Source organism: Lissotriton helveticus, chromosome 9, assembly GCF_964261635.1.
Source record: "Lissotriton helveticus chromosome 9, aLisHel1.1, whole genome shotgun sequence".
Lineage (NCBI taxonomy): Eukaryota > Metazoa > Chordata > Amphibia > Caudata > Salamandridae > Lissotriton > Lissotriton helveticus.
Window position 1 is genome coordinate 1,138,516,646 of NC_136070.1, and position 20,775 is coordinate 1,138,537,420.

At 51.1% G+C, this 20,775-nt stretch overlaps 1 protein-coding gene across 1 annotated transcript in view; it reads left to right on the top strand.

Annotated features, from left to right (window-relative positions):
* Positions 1 to 20,775, top strand: part of DNAH12 (dynein axonemal heavy chain 12) — a 1,534,490-nt gene that overhangs the window by 705,563 nt on the left and 808,152 nt on the right. Inside the window, exon 40 of the mRNA XM_078661571.1 lies at positions 2,324 to 2,579. Within this exon, the coding sequence (XP_078517697.1) occupies positions 2,324 to 2,579 (256 nt within the window). The remainder of the gene's footprint in view (positions 1 to 2,323; positions 2,580 to 20,775) is intronic.

A 20,775-nucleotide genomic window follows, 5' to 3' on the forward strand; every position in this document is an offset into this window, starting at 1 on the left:
ATCTCAAGGAGACACTACGAAGATATTGGGATGTGCGGGAGGAAATGTCACTGGGAGAAAACCCCGTGTTCCTGCTAAGGGGTGACAAAGTGGTACCCCCCCAAGGAGTGATAGAGCATTTATTGGCATTGCTGCATGAAGGTCATCAGGGAATTACAAAGACGAAGGCTTTGGCTAGGCAAATGTACTGGTGGCCAGCTATTGACTCCCAAGTGGAACGCTATGTAAGACAGTGTGAGTCTTGCGCCAAAGCAGACAAATCCCAGTGCGTGTTGAGACCCCAATTGGGAAAGTTCCCCATTCCCGAAGGACCTTGGGAAATGGTATCCGTCGACATCATGGGACCCATTCTAAACATCGAGGGGATACAAAAGTACGCAGTATTGTTGATTGACAAGTACTCCAAATGGCCGGAGGTAGATGTGAAGGAAACCATGGACACGGAAGCCGTGATAACGTTTTTGAGAAACACATTTCTCAAGGAAGGTATTCCGAAAAGGATCATTTGTGATAATGGACCCCAATTTACATCTGCCAAATGGGAAGCGTTTGTGGCGAGAAATGGCATTGAGGTCAATCACACGCCTATATATCACCCCTCAGGAAATGGTCAAGTCGAGCGTTTCAACAGGGTGATTATGGGCACCATTCAGGCTGCCATAAGCGACGGATTGGACTTGGAGAAGGAGTTGCCCAAGATGCTGTGGGCCTACCGCATCACACCCGGTAGCACAGGTTATAGTCCATTCAAGGTACTGAGGGGAAGAGAACCGTTCACAAAGGACAATGCTGTGTGGAGGAAGATGGTTGTGCAGAGCAAATGGTCTCCAGCGGTGGTTAGGAGAAACCTGGAAAGGGCGCAGGAAACATACACTGAACACTTCAACAAAAGTCACAGCGTCCAAGGAGTGACATTAGAGAAAGGTGATTGGGTGAGAGTGAAAGTGGCCACACTCAAAAGAAAGGGTGAAAGCAAGTTCACCCCGCCTCTACAAGTACTAGAACCGTATGCAAGATCTGCATTGCTCAGTGATGGCAAAGTGTGGTCGCAGGACAGAATGGCGAAGTGTAGTAAGATCTTGAATTGGGGTACTGAGACATGCGAGGAGGTAGAGAATGTTGAGAGAAGCGTGGAAGCAAGTGGAGGACAGAGGAACGAGCAAGTAGAAGAAGGCATGCAGCAAGTGGAAGGTAGAACTGGCAGAGAGAGAGAGGAGGCTAGAGAACTTAAAGAAGAGAAGGGCGAAGAGAATGGAGACAAGGACCGGGAGGAAGTTGGTGGGAAGGCAAGGACAGTGAGTCGCACGTCAGAAGGACCAGGAAGAGAACAACGCGAGGGAGCCAATACGACGAGAGTTGGAAGAACGGTGAGAAGGCCTGAGAGATTCAAGGACTTTGAAATGGACTACTAGTAAGAGTTGGGTACGGTTTAATGTTGCATTAAAGGGGGGAGATATGTGGTGACGGTCTAGCTCTTAGCGGCCGGAACCAGAAGGGAGCGCGAGCGGAAGCGGAAGGCGGCCATTTTAGTTTGGCGCCGACCGCAACCTAGGCAGCGGTGTTTCCCGGCGCTCCGGGTAATAAATACAAGAACTTCAGTACATCGGCTCTTGTCTTTTATTAAAAAGGGACTTCTATACACCGCGCCTCCCCCATCGCCACACCACCCCGTTGTTCCATCCTCGCTTCCTGGGCACGCGATGTCAGGGATGCTGTGGCCATCCACTGTAGTTCTGGCTTGGTTGTTCTCTCCCTTAATAGGGATCGGCTGCAGATCCTGTAATGTGTATGTTCACAGACAGTACCCTCTGTATTGAGTCCGGCGGTTCCTCTGTAAGAGAGAATGTGGCCCATGGACTAATTTACTCCTATGCAACATTACACCCCTCTGATGTATTATTACGTGTGGATAAGTGGATTTACATTTGCAAATTCACTTTTTTATTTGCCCATTTTGCACCCGTAAATGACGCTGTTTCTGCATGTATATTGAAATTAAACCTGCAAATGTCTTAGTGGATCTGTCCCAAATTACTTTGGAATTCACACACTTTGCACTTCTATATCTTACCTGTGTATTATGTTTCCCAGCTTTCATGGCAATCTTGTATTTCATGCAATTATCAACTGTATTTTTTGGGGATTGCACTTATAGACGCGTTGGCTGAAAATATCTATGACTAATAACAAGTATGCTATTATATTTCCAAAATGTCAGTCTTGTCTAACTTGTGGACAACAGGTTTATATAATATAGAGACATCAGAGTAGTGTGCGATGTTTTACTATGTTAACTACCAATCTTGTCTAACCACTTTTGAAGGTATGATCTAAAGGATACAACTAAAATACTACTAGTTGACATACAGTTGATTGCGGCAATGGGCCCTCCGGGCGGAGGAAGGAATGCTGTCACTCCTCGGTTTCTGCGTCATTTCAACATTGCTACAATCAATGCCTTCAGTGATGCCACCATGGTCCGAATCTTCTCCGCAATTGTGGCCTTCTATTTTAGAGTTAATGAGTTTTCTCCAGATTTCTACACTGTTGGAAACAGCATAGTAAATGGAACAATAGAGGTAAGTCAGTGAAACCCAATGTTATGCTCTTGACACCTTTTAATTAGATTTTGTATCAATCATTTTATTGCTTTCTGAAGCCATGTACGGCCTAATATGATCAATGACACATGTACTAATCATAAAATGCATTCTCAGCTTTTCTCAGGGTTACCATCTCGTGCTGGCATGGAAACTGCTTCCAGTTTCCAAAGTTGTTTAAGCTGAAGCTTTGCACAGCTAGCACTTCGAATGCACAGCATTGCCCGCCATCTGTGCAGCTGTGCACCTTTGCAAGATTCATTTTTTCAACTAACTGGCGAGGACTGAAGTTTGATTCCCCATAATTAGTGTTTCTTTCTTTTCTTTTCAATCACATAGAGACCCGGACCCCTACGGTCACTGCTGATTCTTCTTTTTCCCTCTATTGGGTATCTTATGCTACACCAGTCTCAGCTTTTTAGGTTGAGGACCGTCGCACTGCATAGTCCGAAGATTTTATGTTTTTGAGTTAGGGGGGCTTGAACCCGCCCCTCTTCTCCATTGGCTGGCTTCCTAAACGGAGGCCAGCCATTGGAGGAGAGGGGCGTCACTCGGTTGAAGCCCCGTCTTTTTCGGATTCGGGGGCGTGTTTTTTTGCGTTCCTTCCACCTGTGACATCATCCGACACTCAGAACGCAAAAAACATGCCCCCGATTCTGAAAATTTCAGACGTTGTGGCCGCCATTTTTTTTGTTTTGGTTGTCTTCGGGGGCACCGTCGCCCGCACCGACCTGCCTCCTTTCCCGCGCACTGCCGTTCAGGGTGAAGGTGCTGGAAGTAGGGACTTTCTGCGCCATTGTCGGACGATCCTCATGGCCGCTGTCCCGCCCTCGTTCTCTCCTGAGGAATGCCGGAAAGGAAAAGGCGCGAGGCACGGCAGGCAGCCGGGACCATCAAGGTTGGGGTCCCTTTTAGAGAATCCGGCTTCCCCGCCGTTGGCGCCCCTCGCCCTGTTTTGTTCATGTTGCTTCATCTGGAGCTCGGGCGGTGGTGGCGGCTCCCGTCCTGCTGCCCCCGTCCACGCGCCACTCTGCCTTCACCGCCCGGCCCCCCTCCCCCGTGCAGCGTGTGGGCTGGGTGCATTGTCTGGGAGTGTTTGGCAACAGGACGGCCCCAGACCTGCGTGGAGTGCAGTGGCTCAATCACTGGTTTAGCAAATGTGTCACAAACCCTCGTGCGAGCTAGGAAATTGCCCCCATGCCGCAGGTCTGTGGCAACATGGAGCCATACGTAGGGTACAGAGGGCTCCTTGCATCCCTGGGCCACGGCGACACAGCTCCTACTGCACTATTGCCAGCTTCGCCCTTGGTTTCAGTGTGTTTGAGGAAGCGGCCGCCCGTTCCAGTGCTGTGTGGGAAGCTGTGTCTGCAGGGATGTGGCCTCAGTGCTGTGTGGAGAGAAGTGTCCGTGGTGCTGTGACCTCAGCGCTGTGTGGAGAGTAGTGTCCGTGGTGCTGTGACCTCACCTCAGTGCTGTGTGGAGATTAGTGTCCGTGGTGCTGTGACCTCGGTGCTGTGTGGAGAGTAGTGTCTGTGACCTCAGTGGTGTGTGGAGAGTAGTGTCCGTGGTGCTGTGACTTCTTTGCTGTGTGGGGGTTCAGTGTGTTTAAGGGTTACGGCCCCTGTACTGTTTGGCGTGCATATCAGCGGATAATGACTCCTAGTGCTGTTTGGAGTGTTGTACCCGCGGTTATGTGACCTCCCCAAAGCGTGTGGGCTGCGGTGTCTCAGTTTGTAAAGCTGACCCTCCAAGTGCGGTATGTGTTGCAGTGGCTGCTGGGATGTGACTTCTCAGTGCTGTGGGTTGCTGTGGCTCAGTGTGTCCAGGGGTCACCGCTCCCGTTCTGTGTGAGTTGCAGTTTCTGCGAGGATGTGGCCTTTTGGTGCTGTATGGGGTGCAGTGTATTTGTGTGTCTAGGCGTCATAGCCACAGTACGATGTGAGTTGCAGTGTCCAGTGCATCTAGGGGTAGTGGTCTCAATCTGCGTGGGCTGTAGTGTCTTCGGGGATGTGACCTCTCCGGGCCTCTCAGGGCTATGTGGGTGGCATCTAGGGGTAGTGGTCGCAGTTCTGTGTGAGTTGGTGTCTGCAGGGATGTGACCCCTCAGGACCCTGCGGGTCTCAGTGTCTATGTGTGTGTGAGGGTCACCATCTCTGTTCTCTGTGGGTTGCAGTGTGTGCGGGAAAAAGGACTCCATGTGCTGCTGTGTTGGGTGCATTGTTTCGGTTTGCCTGGGGGGAACGTCCCAGTGTGAGAGTTGCAGAACCCACTGGATGAGACCTCTCAGTGCGGGGTGGGTTGCAGTATCTCGGTGTACCATGGGTCGCAGTTCTGTGTGGGTTGGAAAGTCTGCAGGGATGTGGCCCCCTGCTGTGTGGGTTACAGTCTCTTGAGTTCCTTGAGGTGGGCGTCTCTGTTCTGTGTGGGTTGCAGCGTCTGTGTGTCTCGGGTTCACAGTCCCAGTTCTGTGTGAGTTGCAGTGTCTGCGGGGAGGTGACCTGTTAGTCCTGTGTCAGTTGCAGTGCCTCTGTGTGTCACTACAGTTGTGTGTGAGTTGCAGTGTCTGCGGGGAGGTGACCTGTAAGTCCTGTGTGGGTTTCAGTGTCTCTGTGTGAGTTGCAGTGTCTGCGGGGAGGTGACCTGTCAGTCCTGTGTGGGGTGCAGTATCTCTTTGTGTCACTGTAGTTGTGTGTGAGTTGCAGTGTCTGCAGGGATGTGACCCGTCAGTCCTGTGTCTCTGTGTGTCACTGCAGTTGTGTGTGAGTTGCAGTCTCTGAGGGAATGTGGCCTCTCGGTGCTGTGTGGGTTGTTGCAGTGTCCTGGTGCTTCAAAGATCCCCCTTCCAGGTCTATGCAGGGCGCAGTACTCGGTGTGCCTAAAGGTGTCTGTCAAAGTGCTGTATGTAGTGCAGTGCCCAAGTGTGCCGGGGGTTTTGACCACCACAACTGCGTGTGCTGATGTACGCTGTATGCATTGATTCAGTGGGAGTGTAGTGCGCTGTTCCTGTCACCTCGGGCTGTGTACGGGGTTCAGGGCCTTAGACTGACTCGGTGTGTGTCTGGACACTGCCAGCGCTGTGTGTGTAGTGGGAACATTTCACCCCACGGGCAGTACTGGGCTGTAGAGAGCCCTCATAGCTGTGCGTGCACTGGATCCGCCGGTTCAGTGAGCTCTGGCACGACAGGTTATGCTGGCTGGTTTCTTTTTGTTTTGTTTTGCAGTTTTATATAGGCGAACTCGACCCGAAGGCAGTGGAGCGCTTTACATGAGAACCAGTTACATTACACAAGGACACATTCCCTTTTTAGAAGGCACAGGGAGATTAACTGATTTGCACAGAATCACAGGATGGTGAGCCGACGCCAAGACTCGAACCTGGTTCCCCAGTTTCATGCTCGGCAGATCTCGTTGTCATGCCACATCCTTGTGCTTTAGGGAGATTGTCTACCGTCTTGTTGTGTGCTTATTCTCTGTTTTGTACGGTTTTGTTGCAGACAGGGCTTCTGTACCCCTAATTTTGTGTGCAGTCGCCACAGTGAGAAGCAGCGCATCAGGTGTTGGTGTGGTAAGAGGTGATCTGGGGACACTGTGGAGCAGTGGGTTGTAGAGTTAGTCTACGGAAGTGTGCTTGGGGGTGGTACTGTCCCTTAGTATGTGGCAGAACACTCTGCGCTGGGTCCCGCCCTATAAATAATAAGGCACCCCATAGATTGGCAGAACTGTTCCGATCTCAGACTCTCAAAATAAAACTCTGAATAAGTAGAGTTTCACTCTGAATAAGTAAGATTTAGCGGCTCGTCGTTTTGTCAGTCAAAAAAGCTGGGAGACAGTGATAAATGGGATTTGCGCAGGATCACAGTTTTGTGAAGCAGATCTCTCACACCTACCGATTCTAAGGGCCACAATTCCCCAAAAGAAAGATGAATACAACAAAAAAAATACAGCCTTAAAATGAAATAAATATTTCTATCTACTCGCAGTTTCATGAGCTGGAGCTTTTTGTACAATCCAAAAAGGACCCCCCCGTAGATGCCGTTATACTCTGTTATAGCAAAAGGACAGGGCGCCGACCAGGAACACGCAAACGCGAGATGCGCGACTCCGAATTATACCTATCATAGTTCTGCGTGCACCCAAAGTCACACCGTGAACGTATAACTGTGCTGATTAAACTCACAAAACCTCTGTCGCCCCTCTCACCACACGCGCACTCGTGAAATGCCGGCCTCTAACTGCACAGTGAGTCTACCCAAAGCATGGGTCAAACTTTAAGAAACCTGGCGAGCCGAGGAGACACGTGTTACAAGAACTGGTGAAAAGTGTGCGCAGTGATATCTTGAACCCAAAGAGTTTAGTTATAGAGGCAATATGGATTCACCATCTATGCACGCCCTTAGGAGTTCTATATAGCCCCCACCCTATACTCATGGCGCAGAATCGGCACTAGCACCACTGTAAGTTGTGGCTCTGTGTGGGTGGCTCTGTATGTGTGTGTGGCTCTGTGTGGGTGTAAATGCAATAGGTCATGCATTTGCGAGAGATTAAGCTATTGGCATTGTAAATGACAATGCCATTTATTTAACGATTAAGCTATTGGCAATGTAAATAACAATGCCATTTATTTATGATTTAAAAAAATAAAAATGTCATGAGCAATGCCAATAGCTCTACCTTTAATAATGCAGAGACCATTGCATTGTAAATGCTTGTTTCTGTTTACAGTGTGGATTTCACTCTGCACTACACCAGACAAGGGTGTGGCCTTTAGTTGGTCTTCTACTAGTGCTTTTGTAGGGAACAATAATTTTAACAAGAAGGTTATGCTGTTCCTGTGGTGTGAGATACAAGAACACAGAGAATTATAAAGCAACCCGACCACTGGGGTTCAAAGTAGGGAATCCAATATATTGGTATGTAATGCCCTCACACACCCTGTTGGGTGTCATGCTTCATCATTGGCTGCTCCTCGTCGGGTCGGCGGTGCAATACGCGATGGGCTCCCTACAGTAGGGGCACTTTAACTGAGATCTTTTTCCAATAGCCGTTTGGTATAGTGCGGGTAAGGGTCCTCTTGTCTGTAGAAGTGTGTAGATGATGAAGGTGAATGTCAAATAAGGCTGGGAGTACCTACGAAAACAACTTTAATCAAGGGGTCTCCTACCCTAAGTAAAATCAAAACTATAAGGCGCAGGGCTGAGGTAATGTCTCAGGTTGTGGCGCTCTTATCAGTAATTGGTCAACATGTTTCTCGCCAAGAAATTAGCACTCTTCAGGCGATTCGTCAGGACCAGAGGGGTGAAAAAACTATCTACAGCTAAAACTAAAGGACTGGTGTTGTGGCTGCACACTCACATCAACCATTAGACCAAATAGTGAAACACCTGGTGGAACTGGAACTACCTGTTGAAAGAAAATATGTACATCATTTAGGTCAGAGTAGTACAGTTGCGGTGGGAGAATTATTTCATATTCATTGTGAATAGCTGTCTCTCAGCAGTTATATCGTGAGCATCAAGAAGTTAAAAAACATTAAAAACCAGGGTGCCACATGGTGGAAACATCAGGTGAGCAAGCATTTAATACTGCGTAATGTGGCACACATAGAAATAGCTGCAAGAAGGGACTTGCCCAGTGTGGTGTACTAACCAGGCGTCAGTACCCGGTAGGTCTAAACACACAAGGGGTTCCTCACGTACTAGGGAACAAAAGCAGGAGAGGGCACACAACGGATGGATACATCATAACAACATACATAGATACACATATGAAAATGCGGCCTTGTATCCCCTGTCGGATGTGGTACTAGGGACTCAACTGGGGGGACATGTGTTTAGGTAATATCGAAAATAAGATACTTTTCTGTACAAGAAGCAATCAGGTGTGTCCCACAGTTTCAAGATACATCATAGTATATCATCACTCACTTTCAAGCCACACCGATGAAAACATATACGTTTAATAGAACTTCTGAAGAATTGTGATGTAAACATGCACAGCTGGCCGCACAGGGTAGTGCTAATGTGTTAGTGACCTGCTGTGAGTTGGCACAATGATGCAATGTAGGGAATAATCTCATGCTGCTGACTGTGTAGATGGTAGGAGACTGCATGATACTCTCTTCGCCCTTATCTGCTACCCAAGTGGGCACCTAGGGCCGCATTACAAAAAGTGCCCTGGGGTGCAACAGGCATTTGCACCTGCTTTGCGCGCCCCTTCGAATCCCATCTATTAATGTCACATGTGAGATGATGAGTTTCATGCAGAAATCCTGACCAATCAATGTCAATCTCTCAAATTGAAGATTCTGTGGGGAATTCTGGGGGGATTCAGGGTAAACTCCTCTAGTCACACCAATTAGAGAGTTTGTAAAAAAATATTTTCAAGTGCACTAAGCCATCCATCAGAATCTATTGGGTAAGCTCAAATAAGCTTTTAAGTGGACTGCTACTCCTGCCTGGAGTGCTGCAGGGAAAATAAATCTCTCACTTTTGTCTGTGCTGGAAGCAGAATTTGAGTTACTCTCACTGGTCCCTCCTCCTAACTGGCTGCCTGGTGAACCACCTTCTCCAACTCTGTGTCCTGCCTTATTTCATTTTAAAGCAGGAACACGCAGCAGGTGAAGTTCGCTAAGTGCTTAGACAACTAGTCAAGTGCTAGGTGCAAGAGTTGCTAGTTATTTTCTTTCTGAGTAGCGAACTATTACGTTGCCTTGCATTTATGACCTTCGTTATCAGCTGTACATCTTTTGAAATCCTTCCATTAAGGTCAGGTAGGAGTGGCTTTCCATGCATAAAGTCTGACTTGAGAATGTCAATCTCTAATGTTGACAGTTCTTTGGGGGAGGCAACAGTGGCTTCCTTGGCTTGCTCCATTAGGAATTTTGCTGAGAAAACAATAAGAGTACTTACATTTGGGCATTCCCAAGGGTGTATTAGACGATCTTAAGTGTGTACTCATTTATCAGCTTTCCTCCACCTTGTCTTTTGGGAAGTTTTTTGTTACAGGTTGAGGACTAGGTTGAGGAACAGACTGCCTCCCAGGCACTGAAGAGAAAAAGGTCTGTGTTTTTCATCATTCCCCAAATTGTTTACTCACTTAAACTGTGACTTTGAGCAGTTTTAAGCTGGGTTTAGCCGTCTGAGACTACTCATTGGTTAGCTCATCATTTAATTTAATCAATCCAGAAATGCACCTTTTGTATGCTCCCGAAAGCATCCTAATGACTGATCTAGCGTCCCAGAGCATTTGTCTAAGAGCCCTTCCTGCTCCCTCATTCTCAATGGTTGACACAAAGCACTATGCAGTGAATGCCTGATGCCTTATTAGCAGTTAATAGTAGTTGAGCTCCCTCTTTGAAGTTTATAAAAACAATCTAATAAACATACATTTCACATTATCTCTTCCACTGAAGCCATGTTCAAGGAAATAGAACAACATTAAATGCTAAAATCGGGGTGTGGGGGCGGGGGGTGTTGGACATGACTGCTTCTGTACACAATGTATGTATATGTTTTCTACAGACCTAAGACCTACGTGCAAAGTGAGATTAGTGGTATCAGCAATTAAACTCCCTCTAAGTATATATATATTTTTTTAAATAGCATTTCAAAGGCTTTAAGGTCTTAAAGCATATCAAGGAACTGTCTGTGTGGGATGATCATGACAAAGGGGTGTGAAAGTTAAGCACATACAAAAAAATCTATAAAAATGGCCAAATTTGCTTCAATCATGGATTTGAAACCAAATATAAAGACTCCTGAGGTAATTAAGGGATTAGAAAAGTAAAGCTGTTTCTGATGGATACATCTGCCAGTGGATTCCTCACCTTCTGAATAGCCTCCTGCGTCAGCAACATTTGGAAATTCTTTTGTAGCTCTACACGCCGACGACGTCACAGAAGCACGGCATCGCGTGCGGCTCCGCTGACGTCACCGACTCCATATTAGGCCTTCGTCGGTGTGATGACATCAGTTCCCTTTTTTCCGCATCGTCGATGCTAACGGTTTTTCTAGGGATCCTCGGTAGCTCGTTTGTTACTCTGTTACTGTCGAGTATTTCCAGTGTTTTCTTGTATCTTTTCAAGATGTCTTCGATGAAAACTGATTTCAAGCCCTGTGGAGAATGCGGAAAGATGATGTCTATAACTGATCCGCATGAAGATTGTGTGTGGTGTCTCTCATCTGACTGCGACGTCCAAGGCTGGCGCAGTTGCAAGAAGATGAACCCGAAGGCGTTGCGAGAAAGGGAGGGAAAGCTTCTTGTGGCGAAGTTGAAAGGCAAGAAGGAGAAGAAAAGGCTGAAGTCCCGTTCCAGACGTTCGAGTTCCCGTTCGAGGTCGAGGTCGGCTTCGAGGTTGTCTTCGGGGCATGCTTCTCGATCCAAGATGAAGCCTAAGAAAAGGAAGCACGGGTCTCGATGTCATTACGAGAGAGAGCCGGATCTGAAGTTGAAGTCTCCAGGTCGTCGACATCAGAAGGATTATGTTTCTCCTTCTCCTACTGTACCGGAGCCGGAAGGTGAGCCATCACCTGTTGGTTTAGCGGAGCAGTCTCCGGCTCGAGAGTCGAATGCGTCCCCGACGTCGATTCATTCTCCACCTCGAGAGGAGGAAGAGGCTCCTTTGCCTGAGGTTTCTGTGACTCCGGTCCATCGTCCTGAAGTTCCAGTTGACCCAAATCCGGTGCCTCCTCAGGAGCAGCCTGTGGGTTCGAACCCTCCTTTTCCAGGCCCGGGGCAAGACCCAACGCATTACTTAAATGCTATGTACGGGGTCTTTTCAAGAGCCATGTACCCCTCTGGAGCACCGATTGGTCCCATGGGTCTGATGGCTTTTAATCTGGGAGTCCCTCAGACGTATGCTCCGGCGCCGTTCATGCCCTTTATGCCGGCACCGTCTTGGCATCTCTCAGCGCCACCAAAGTCATCGACGCCGATTCCATTTTCTCCGGCGCCGGTTCCAATTCGACCTCGTACGCTCCAGCCTGCTCCTTCGGCTCTGAGCTCGACGCCGGCACCGGCTCTATAGGAGTTGATTGTGAATCCACCGATACCGATCCTGAAGATGAGGTCTAGAAGGGAAGCTCAGCGGCTTCTGGAGGAAGAGAGATGTAGAGTAGAGGAAATGGAGGAAGGTGAACTGCAGGAATCTGAAGATTTCTTTGATGATCTTAAGGAGGCTAGTGGTTTAGAACTATCTCTGGATTGGGAGCTTTCGTCTGCTCCAGATGTTCCATCAAAAGATGTAGCACCATATCATGTAGTCATTAAAAAGGCGGCTGAGCTTTTAAATTTAAATCTACCCACTGCGGAATTTAAATCAAACATTTTAACGGAAGTGCTTCACTCTCCCTCTTCAGTAGTAGAACCTATGCTTCCTTTTAATGATGCATTAACAGAGCCAATCTTGGAGGTGTGGAGTAAGCCTTTTTCTGCTCCAGCAGTTTCAAGGGCTGTCGCAAGGAGATATAGGGTGGCTACTGGTGATCCGGACTTCTTATCTTCCCATCCTTCTCCTGAAAGCTTGGTGGTAAAGGCGGCCTGCTCCAAAAAGTCTACTGGTGCTTTTCCTCAAGTGCCTGGTGACAAAGAGTCTAAGAAACTAGATCATTCGGCTAAAAAGGTTTTCTCTTCAGCAAGCATGGCTCTCAAGTCAACAAACGCCACTTGCCTTTTAGGGCGTTACATTCATGCTCTAATGGACTCTGTGAAACAGGTGGTTCCTAAGATTCCTGACGAGGACAAGCAGAGCTTCAATAAGGTTCTTGCTGATACTCAAGCTGCTGCTCGCCAAGTCATCCAGAGTGGCTTAGACACAGCTGACTCTGTGGCAAGGGTAATGGGGTCATTGATTGCTACCAGGAGAGCTGCTTGGTTGAAGTCATCTGAGTTTTCTGATGATGTCCAGGCTACCTTAATAGATCTGCCATTTGATGGTTCGGGCCTGTTTGGGAAGAATGCGGATACTGCCTTGGAGAGATTCAAGGATAGTAGAGCAACGGCTAGATCTTTGGGTCTCCAGTCCAGAGGTTCTGTGAGTAAAAGGTATAGAGGATTCGGAAGGTCTTCCTTTCGGTCTTTCAAGCAACCACAGCAGCAGAATCCGCTGTACAAAGAGTACAGAGGGAGGCTCAGTGGCCGTCCTCGAGGGCGTAAAGCCTCCTCCTCCTCTTCCCACCCCCTCCTACCACAGCAAAGCAGCCCTAGATCCGCCATTCCGGATCATGTTGGTCCTGTGGGGGGTCGGCTTGCTAATTTTCTACAGGATTGGGAATCGGTCACGTCAGACCTTTGGGTTCTCAATCTTGTGGAGAATAGGTATGCTCTTCCCTTTCAGGAATTTACCCCAAATTACCCTCTTTGTCAAGGGTTTTGCACAGAGGACCACCTACGTCTTTTGCAGGAGGAAGTCCTGGCATTACTAAAAAAAGGTGCGATAGAGGTGGTTCTGGAGCAGGAAAGGGGTCAGGGATGCTACTCCCGGTATTTCCTGATACCCAAGAAGGATGGCAGACTTCGTCCAATCTTGGACCTCAGGGTCTTGAACCTCTATCTGAAACAGGAGAAGTTAAAGATGCTCACCCTTGTGCAGGTTCTTAAAGCGCTAGTGGAAGAGGACTGGATGGTGTCAATTGACTTACAGGATGCGTATTTTCAGATTACCATCCTGAAGTTGCACAGGAAGTATCTCCGTTTCACGGTGGTATCGCAGCATTACCAGTTTGCGGTCCTTCCATTTGGTCTTACTACTGCACCTCGAGTCTTCACCAAGGTGATGGCAGCCCATCTCAGAAGGTCAGGGATATCGGTATTCCCTTATCTGGACAACTGGCTGATCAAGCAGAGTCGCCAGAGAAGGTGCTCCATCATCTGCAGATTACAACACAGTTGTTGCACAGGTTGGATTTCTCAATAAATGTGCCCAAATCTCACCTGGTGCCCTCTCGGCGCAACCTGTTCATAGGTGCGGTGCAGGATACCACTGAGTGTCGGGCATTCCCTCCTCCACAAAGGATTCTCGACATACAGGAAATGATTCCTTCCTTTTACAACAGAGCGGTTGTTCCAGTCCTGAAGGTCCTTTGCCTGCTGGCACATGAGGGCACTCCAGTGGTGCCTCCGCAGGCAGTGGTATCAGCACAACAGAGATCTCAGGCAGTCAATCAGGATCTCCAGAGAACCTGCAGTGGATCTGTCTTGGTGGAGCGTGGAAGGCAATCTGTCTCAAGGAAAGCCTTTTCATTTGCCTCCATCGGTAGCCACAGTGATAACGGATGCATCCACTCTAGGGCGGGGTGCTCATCTGGGGGATCTGGAGATCAAGGGTCTTTAGTCTCCAGAAGAAAGGTTACTTCACATCAACCTTCTAGAGTTGCGAGCGATATGTTTGGCACTCAAGGTCTTCCTCCCTTCCCTTCGCGGTCAGTCGGTTCAAGTCCTAACGGACAACACGACCGTGATGTGGTATGTCAACAAGCAGGGAGGAGTGGGGTCGCATTGTCTTTGCAAAGAGGCTCTGCGACTTTGGTCCTGGGTTCAGGTCCATCAGATTTTTCTGATGGCAAATCATCTGGCCGGAGTTCTGAACGTGCATGCAGACAGTCTCAGTCTGCAGTTCTCGGCCTATCACGAGTGGAGGTTTCATCCAGAGGTAGTTCGTCACGTCTTTCGGATGTGGTGTTCTCCTCGGGTGGACCTGTTTGCCACTCACGAGAATGCTTTCTGCCCGTCATTCTGCAGTCTCCAGTATCCGATGCGGGGGGCCTTGGGGGACGTGTTTCAGATGAGTTGGGGCTCACAACTCCTTTACGTGTTTCCTCCCATACCCTTGATTCCACGGGTTCTGAGGAAAATTCGCCAAGACCGGGCCCAAGTCATATTGATCGCCCCAGAATGGCCAAGAAGGGTGTGGTACACAGATCTTCTCCACCTCTCCTCGTGCCCGCCGCTCCGTCTCTCTCACAGGGCAGACCTCCTCTCTCAGATGGAGGGGCAGGTTCTACACCCCCACCTCCAGACCTTACACCTTCATGCCTGGAGATTGAACGGGGCAACCTGAATTCTTTTTCTCTCCCACATGATATGATATGGTGGATGTTATCTTATCAGCCAGGCGTCATTCCACCAAGTCTATCTACTCTTATAGCTGGCCCAAATTTGTCTCTTGGTGTGGGGGGTTAAATCCATTGACCCTTTGAAGGCTCGATTGTCTGACATTCTTCAGTTTGCGCTTTCTTTGGCTCAGCAGGGATTTAATAGCGACAGTCAAAGGATATCTGTCGGCCTTGTCTGCATTCCTTTGTCTGCCGGATCAGCCGTCCTTATTTAAGTCTTCTATTGTTTTAAGGTTTTTAAAAGGCCCTGCAAATAAATTTCCTCCTACTCCTTTTATTGTACATCAATGGGACTTAAACCTTGTCCTTAATTTCTTGATGGGATCACCTTTTGAAGGACAGAGCACGCAAAATGACCATCCCTCCTCACCTCGGAATCCAAGCAGTAATGCTTCGCGAAAGTGTGGAGGGAGGCCCAAGTTGCCGCTCTACAAATATCCTCTACAGGAACACCTCTAGACAAAGCAGAAGTAGTAGATTTTGCTCTAGTGGAATGAGCCCTCAAACCCTCTGGAGGTTCCTTACCGGCCAGAGAGTAGCATATCTTGATACACAAGACAATCCATCTTGACATCGTGCGCTCGTGCACCGCTTTGTCTCTTCTGGCGCCAACGAAACCCACGAAGAGTTGGTCATCAATCCTGAACTCTCTAGTTCTGTCCAGGTAAAAGCTCACCGCCCTCTTTGAGTCCAGACGGTCAAGTCTCTCCTCCTCCTTGGAAGGGTGAGGGGGAGGATAGAAGGTAGGTAGGGTAATAGACTGCCCCAGATGGAAAGGATTGAGAAAAGGGGGTGGTGATGAACAGAGTGCCTGAATTAAGCAGACCACTCTTACCCAGTCCAAAGATCAGGGCTTGATCCATCACCGTTTTTTAGCTCACTGCACCATCCCAGCTCAGAACTTGGCTATATGCAAATTAATCTGTTCCTGTCCCAGTGCATGATGGGAACAGGGCAAACCAAACTACCAAGCCAATTCTTATACTGGGAAGGAAACAAGCTTCCGGGGACCAGTTTCTGCCATTTCAGGCGTCGTCGGCCCGGCTTGCTTGAATCCTGATGGTGCAATGAGCAAGGGACTCACATCTGAGTATGCCCTTCCACGCTTATGGTGGACAAAATGATTGAGAAAGGGGGTGGTGATGAACAGAGTGCCTGAATTAAGCAGACCACTCTTACCCAGTCCAAAGATCAGGGCTTGATCCATCACCGTTTTTTAGCTCACTGCACCATCCCAGCTCAGAACTTGGCTATATGCAAATTAGTCTGTTCCTGTCCCAGTGCATGATGGGAACAGGGCAAACCAAACTACCAAGCCAATTCTTATACTGGGAAGAAAACAAGCTTCCGGGGACCAGTTTCTGCCATTTCAGGCGTCGTCGGCCCGGCTTGCTTGAATCCTGATGGTGCAATGAGCAAGGGACTCACATCTGAGTATACCCTTCCACGCTTATGGTGGACAAAATGATTGAGAAAAGGGGGTGGTGATGAACAGAGTGCCTGAATTAAGCAGACCACTCTTACCCAGTCCAAAGATCAGGGCTTGATCCATCACCGTTTTTTAGCTCACTGCACCATCCCAGCTCAGAACTTGGCTATATGCAAATTAGTCTGTTCCTGTCCCAGTGCATGATGGGAACAGGGCAAACCAAACTACCAAGCCAATTCTTATACTGGGAAGGAAACAAGCTTCCGGGGACCGGTTTCTGCCATTTCAGGCGTCGTCGGCCCGGCTTGCTTGAATCCTGATGGTGCAATGAGCAAGGGACTCACATCTGAATATACCCTTCCACGCTTATGGTGGTCCCCGGTAGCTTGTATCCTTTCTGGTGAAGAATTGGCTTGGTAGTTTGGTCTGCCCTGTTCCCATGATGCACTGGGCCAGGGACAGACTAATTTGCACTGTTTGCAGTGTTTGGGACGACGACTTGGGAGCCTGCTTGTCCTCTTACCTTGGCTGTCTGTTGGCTGTTTGCGGCTCGCCGCTCCCGCTGCGCGGGAGCCGCTTCGCTACGTGGGACCCATCAACCCACCAACTCTGTTTGTCCTCGCCTGCTGGCTGTGTGAGTCTATCATCTGTGGAGGCTGCAGGGGTAGCGCGGCAGGGACTCACTATCCCAGGAGTCCCTGCTTGACCACGTAACATCCGGTCAGCCCCCCCCCTGCGTGCCCCGCCCCCGCCGGCAAACGAGTAAAAGGGGATTTCGGACATTTGCCATTGTGACCCTGTTTGCAGTGTTTGGGACGACGACTTGGGAGCCTGCTTGTCCTCTTACCTTGGCTGTCTGTTGGCTGTTTGCGGCTCGCCGCTCCCGCTGCGCGGGAGCCGCTTCGCTACGTGGGACCCATCAACCCACCAACGCTGTTTGTCCTCGCCTGCTGGCTGTGTGAGTCTATCATCTGTGGAGGCTGCAGGGGTAGCGCGGCAGGGACTCACTATCCCAGGAGTCCCTGCTTGACCACGTAACATCCGGTCAGCGCCCCCCTGCGTGCCCCGCCCCCGCCGGCAAACGAGTAAAAGGGGAGTTCGGACATTTGCCATTGTGACCCTGTTTGCAGTGTTTGGGACGACGACTTGGGAGCCTGCTTGTCCTCTTACCTTGGCTGTCTGTTGGCTGTTTGCGGCTCGCCGCTGCCGCTGCGCGGGAGCCGCTTCGCTACGTGGGACCCATCAACCCACCAACGCTGTTTGTCCTCGCCTGCTGGCTGTGTGAGTCTATCATCTGTGGAGGCTGCAGGGGTAGCGCGGCAGGGACTCACTATCCCAGGAGTCCCTGCTTGACCACGTAACATCCGGTCAGCGCCCCCCTGCGTGCCCCGCCCCCGCCGGCAAATGAGTAAAAGGGGAGTTCGGACATTTGCCATTGTGACCCTGTTTGCAGTGTTTGGGACGAAGACTTGGGAGCCTGCTTGTCCTCTTACCTTGGCTGTCTGTTGGCTGTTTGCGGCTCGCCGCTCCCGCTGCGCGGGAGCCGCTTCGCTACGTGGGACCCATCAACCCACCAACGCTGTTTGTCCTCGCCTGCTGGCTGTGTGAGTCTAACATCTGTGGAGGCTGCAGGGGTAGCGCGGCAGGGACTCACTATCCCAGGAGTCCCTGCTTGACCACGTAACATCCGGTCAGCGCCCCCCTGCGTGCCCCGCCCCCGCCGGCAAACGAGTAAAAGGGGAGTTCGGACATTTGCCATTGTGACCCTGTTTGCAGTGTTTGGGACGACGACTTGGGAGCCTGCTTGTCCTCTTACCTTGGCTGTCTGTTGGCTGTTTGCGGCTCGCCGCTCCCGCTGCGCGGGAGCTGCTTCGCTACGTGGGACCCATCAACCCACCAACGCTGTTTGTCCTCGCCTGCTGGCTGTGTGAGTCTATCATCTGTGGAGGCTGCAGGGGTAGCGCGGCAGGGACTCACTATCCCAGGAGTCCCTGCTTGACCACGTAACATCCGGTCAGCGCCCCCCTGCGTGCCCCGCCCCCGCCGGCAAACGAGTAAAAGGGGAGTTCGGACATTTGCCATTGTGACCCTGTTTGCAGTGTTTGGGATGACGACTTGGGAGCCTGCTTGTCCTCTTACCTTGGCTGTCTGTTGGCTGTTTGCGGCTCGCCGCTCCCGCTGCGCGGGAGCCGCTTCGCTACGTGGGACCCATCAACCCACCAACGCTGTTTGTCCTCGCCTGCTGGCTGTGTGAGTCTATCATCTGTGGAGGCTGCAGGGGTAGCGCGGCAGGGACTCACTATCCCAGGAGTCCCTGCTTGACCACGTAACATCCGGTCAGCGCCCCCCTGCGTGCCCCGCCCCCGCCGGCAAACGAGTAAAAGGGGAGTTCGGACATTTGCCATTGTGACCCTGTTTGCAGTGTTTGGGACGACGACTTGGGAGCCTGCTTGTCCTCTTACCTTGGCTGTCTGTTGGCTGTTTGCGGCTCGCCGCTGCCGCTGCGCGGGAGCCGCTTCGCTACGTGGGACCCATCAACCCACCAACGCTGTTTGTCCTCGCCTGCTGGCTGTGTGAGTCTATCATCTGTGGAGGCTGCAGGGGTAGCGCGGCAGGGACTCACTATCCCAGGAGTCCCTGCTTGACCACGTAACATCCGGTCAGCGCCCCCCTGCGTGCCCCGCCCCCGCCGGCAAATGAGTAAAAGGGGAGTTCGGACATTTGCCATTGTGACCCTGTTTGCAGTGTTTGGGACGAAGACTTGGGAGCCTGCTTGTCCTCTTACCTTGGCTGTCTGTTGGCTGTTTGCGGCTCGCCGCTCCCGCTGCGCGGGAGCCGCTTCGCTACATGGGACCCATCAACCCACCAACGCTGTTTGTCCTCGCCTGCTGGCTGTGTGAGTCTAACATCTGTGGAGGCTGCAGGGGTAGCGCGGCAGGGACTCACTATCCCAGGAGTCCCTGCTTGACCACGTAACATCCGGTCAGCGCCCCCCTGCGTGCCCCGCCCCCGCCGGCAAACGAGTAAAAGGGGAGTTCGGACATTTGCCATTGTGACCCTGTTTGCAGTGTTTGGGACGACGACTTGGGAGCCTGCTTGTCCTCTTACCTTGGCTGTCTGTTGGCTGTTTGCGGCTCGCCGCTCCCGCTGCGCGGGAGCTGCTTCGCTACGTGGGACCCATCAACCCACCAACGCTGTTTGTCCTCGCCTGCTGGCTGTGTGAGTCTATCATCTGTGGAGGCTGCAGGGGTAGCGCGGCAGGGACTCACTATCCCAGGAGTCCCTGCTTGACCACGTAACATCCGGTCAGCGCCCCCCTGCGTGCCCCGCCCCCGCCGGCAAACGAGTAAAAGGGGAGTTCGGACATTTGCCATTGTGACCCTGTTTGCAGTGTTTGGGATGACGACTTGGGAGCCTGCTTGTCCTCTTACCTTGGCTGTCTGTTGGCTGTTTGCGGCTCGCCGCTCCCGCTGCGCGGGAGCCGCTTCGCTACGTGGGACCCATCAACCCACCAACGCTGTTTGTCCTCGCCTGCTGGCTGTGTGAGTCTATCATCTGTGGAGGCTGCAGGGGTAGCGCGGCAGGGACTCACTATCCCAGGAGTCCCTGCTTGACCACGTAACATCCGGTCAGCGCCCCCCTGCGTGCCCCGCCCCCGCCGGCAAACGAGTAAAAGGGGAGTTCGGACATTTGCCATTGTGACCCTGTTTGCAGTGTTTGGGACGACGACTTGGGAGCCTGCTTGTCCTCTTACCTTGGCTGTCTGTTGGATGTTTGCGGCTCGCCGCTCCCGCTGCGCTGGAGCCGCTTCGCTACGTGGGACCCATCAACCCACCAACGCTGTTTGTCCTCGCCTGCTGGCTGTGTGAGTCTATCATCTGTGGAGGCTGCAGGGGTAGCGCGGCAGGGACTCACTATCCCAGGAGTCCCTGCTTGACCACGTAACATCCGGTCAGCGCCCCCCTGCGTGCCCCGCCCCCGCCGGCAAACGAGTAAAAGGGGAGTTCGGACATTTGCCATTGTGACCCTGTTTGCAGTGTTTGGGACGACGACTTGGAAGCCTGCTTGTCCTCTTACCTTGGCTGTCTGTTGGCTGTTTGCGGCTCGCCGCTCCCGCTGCGCGGGAGCCGCTTCGCTACGTGGGACCCATCAACCCACCAACGCTGTTTGTCCTCGCCTGCTGGCTGTGTGAGTCTATCATCTGTGGAGGCTGCAGGGGTAGCGCGGCAGGGACTCACTATCCCAGGAGTCCCTGCTTGACCACGTAACATCCGGTCAGCGCCCCCCTGCGTGCCCCGCCCACCACCGCCCATCTTATAAGACCAGGAGAGAGCCGTCTTGCGGGACGCAAGCGGGACGCCGGGCGAAGCCCGGGCAAAGGGCGGGCCGTCTGTGGCCGTCCGGGGCCAGCAGGGGCCGGGACGGGCCACCCCTCTAACGCCACAGGTAAACCAGAGGCCCATCGCGCAAAGGTATACAGTAACTAGACTAATTGTGTTAAGCATTCGTATATGTCTACATATTCCCCAATGTCAACTCGCTCAGGTAGAAGTTCACGGAGAGGGGGGAATTCTACAATGGGGACCATGGATAATTTCATCACGCGTGCAGTTTCTGTTGTAGAGAAGGAGATCAT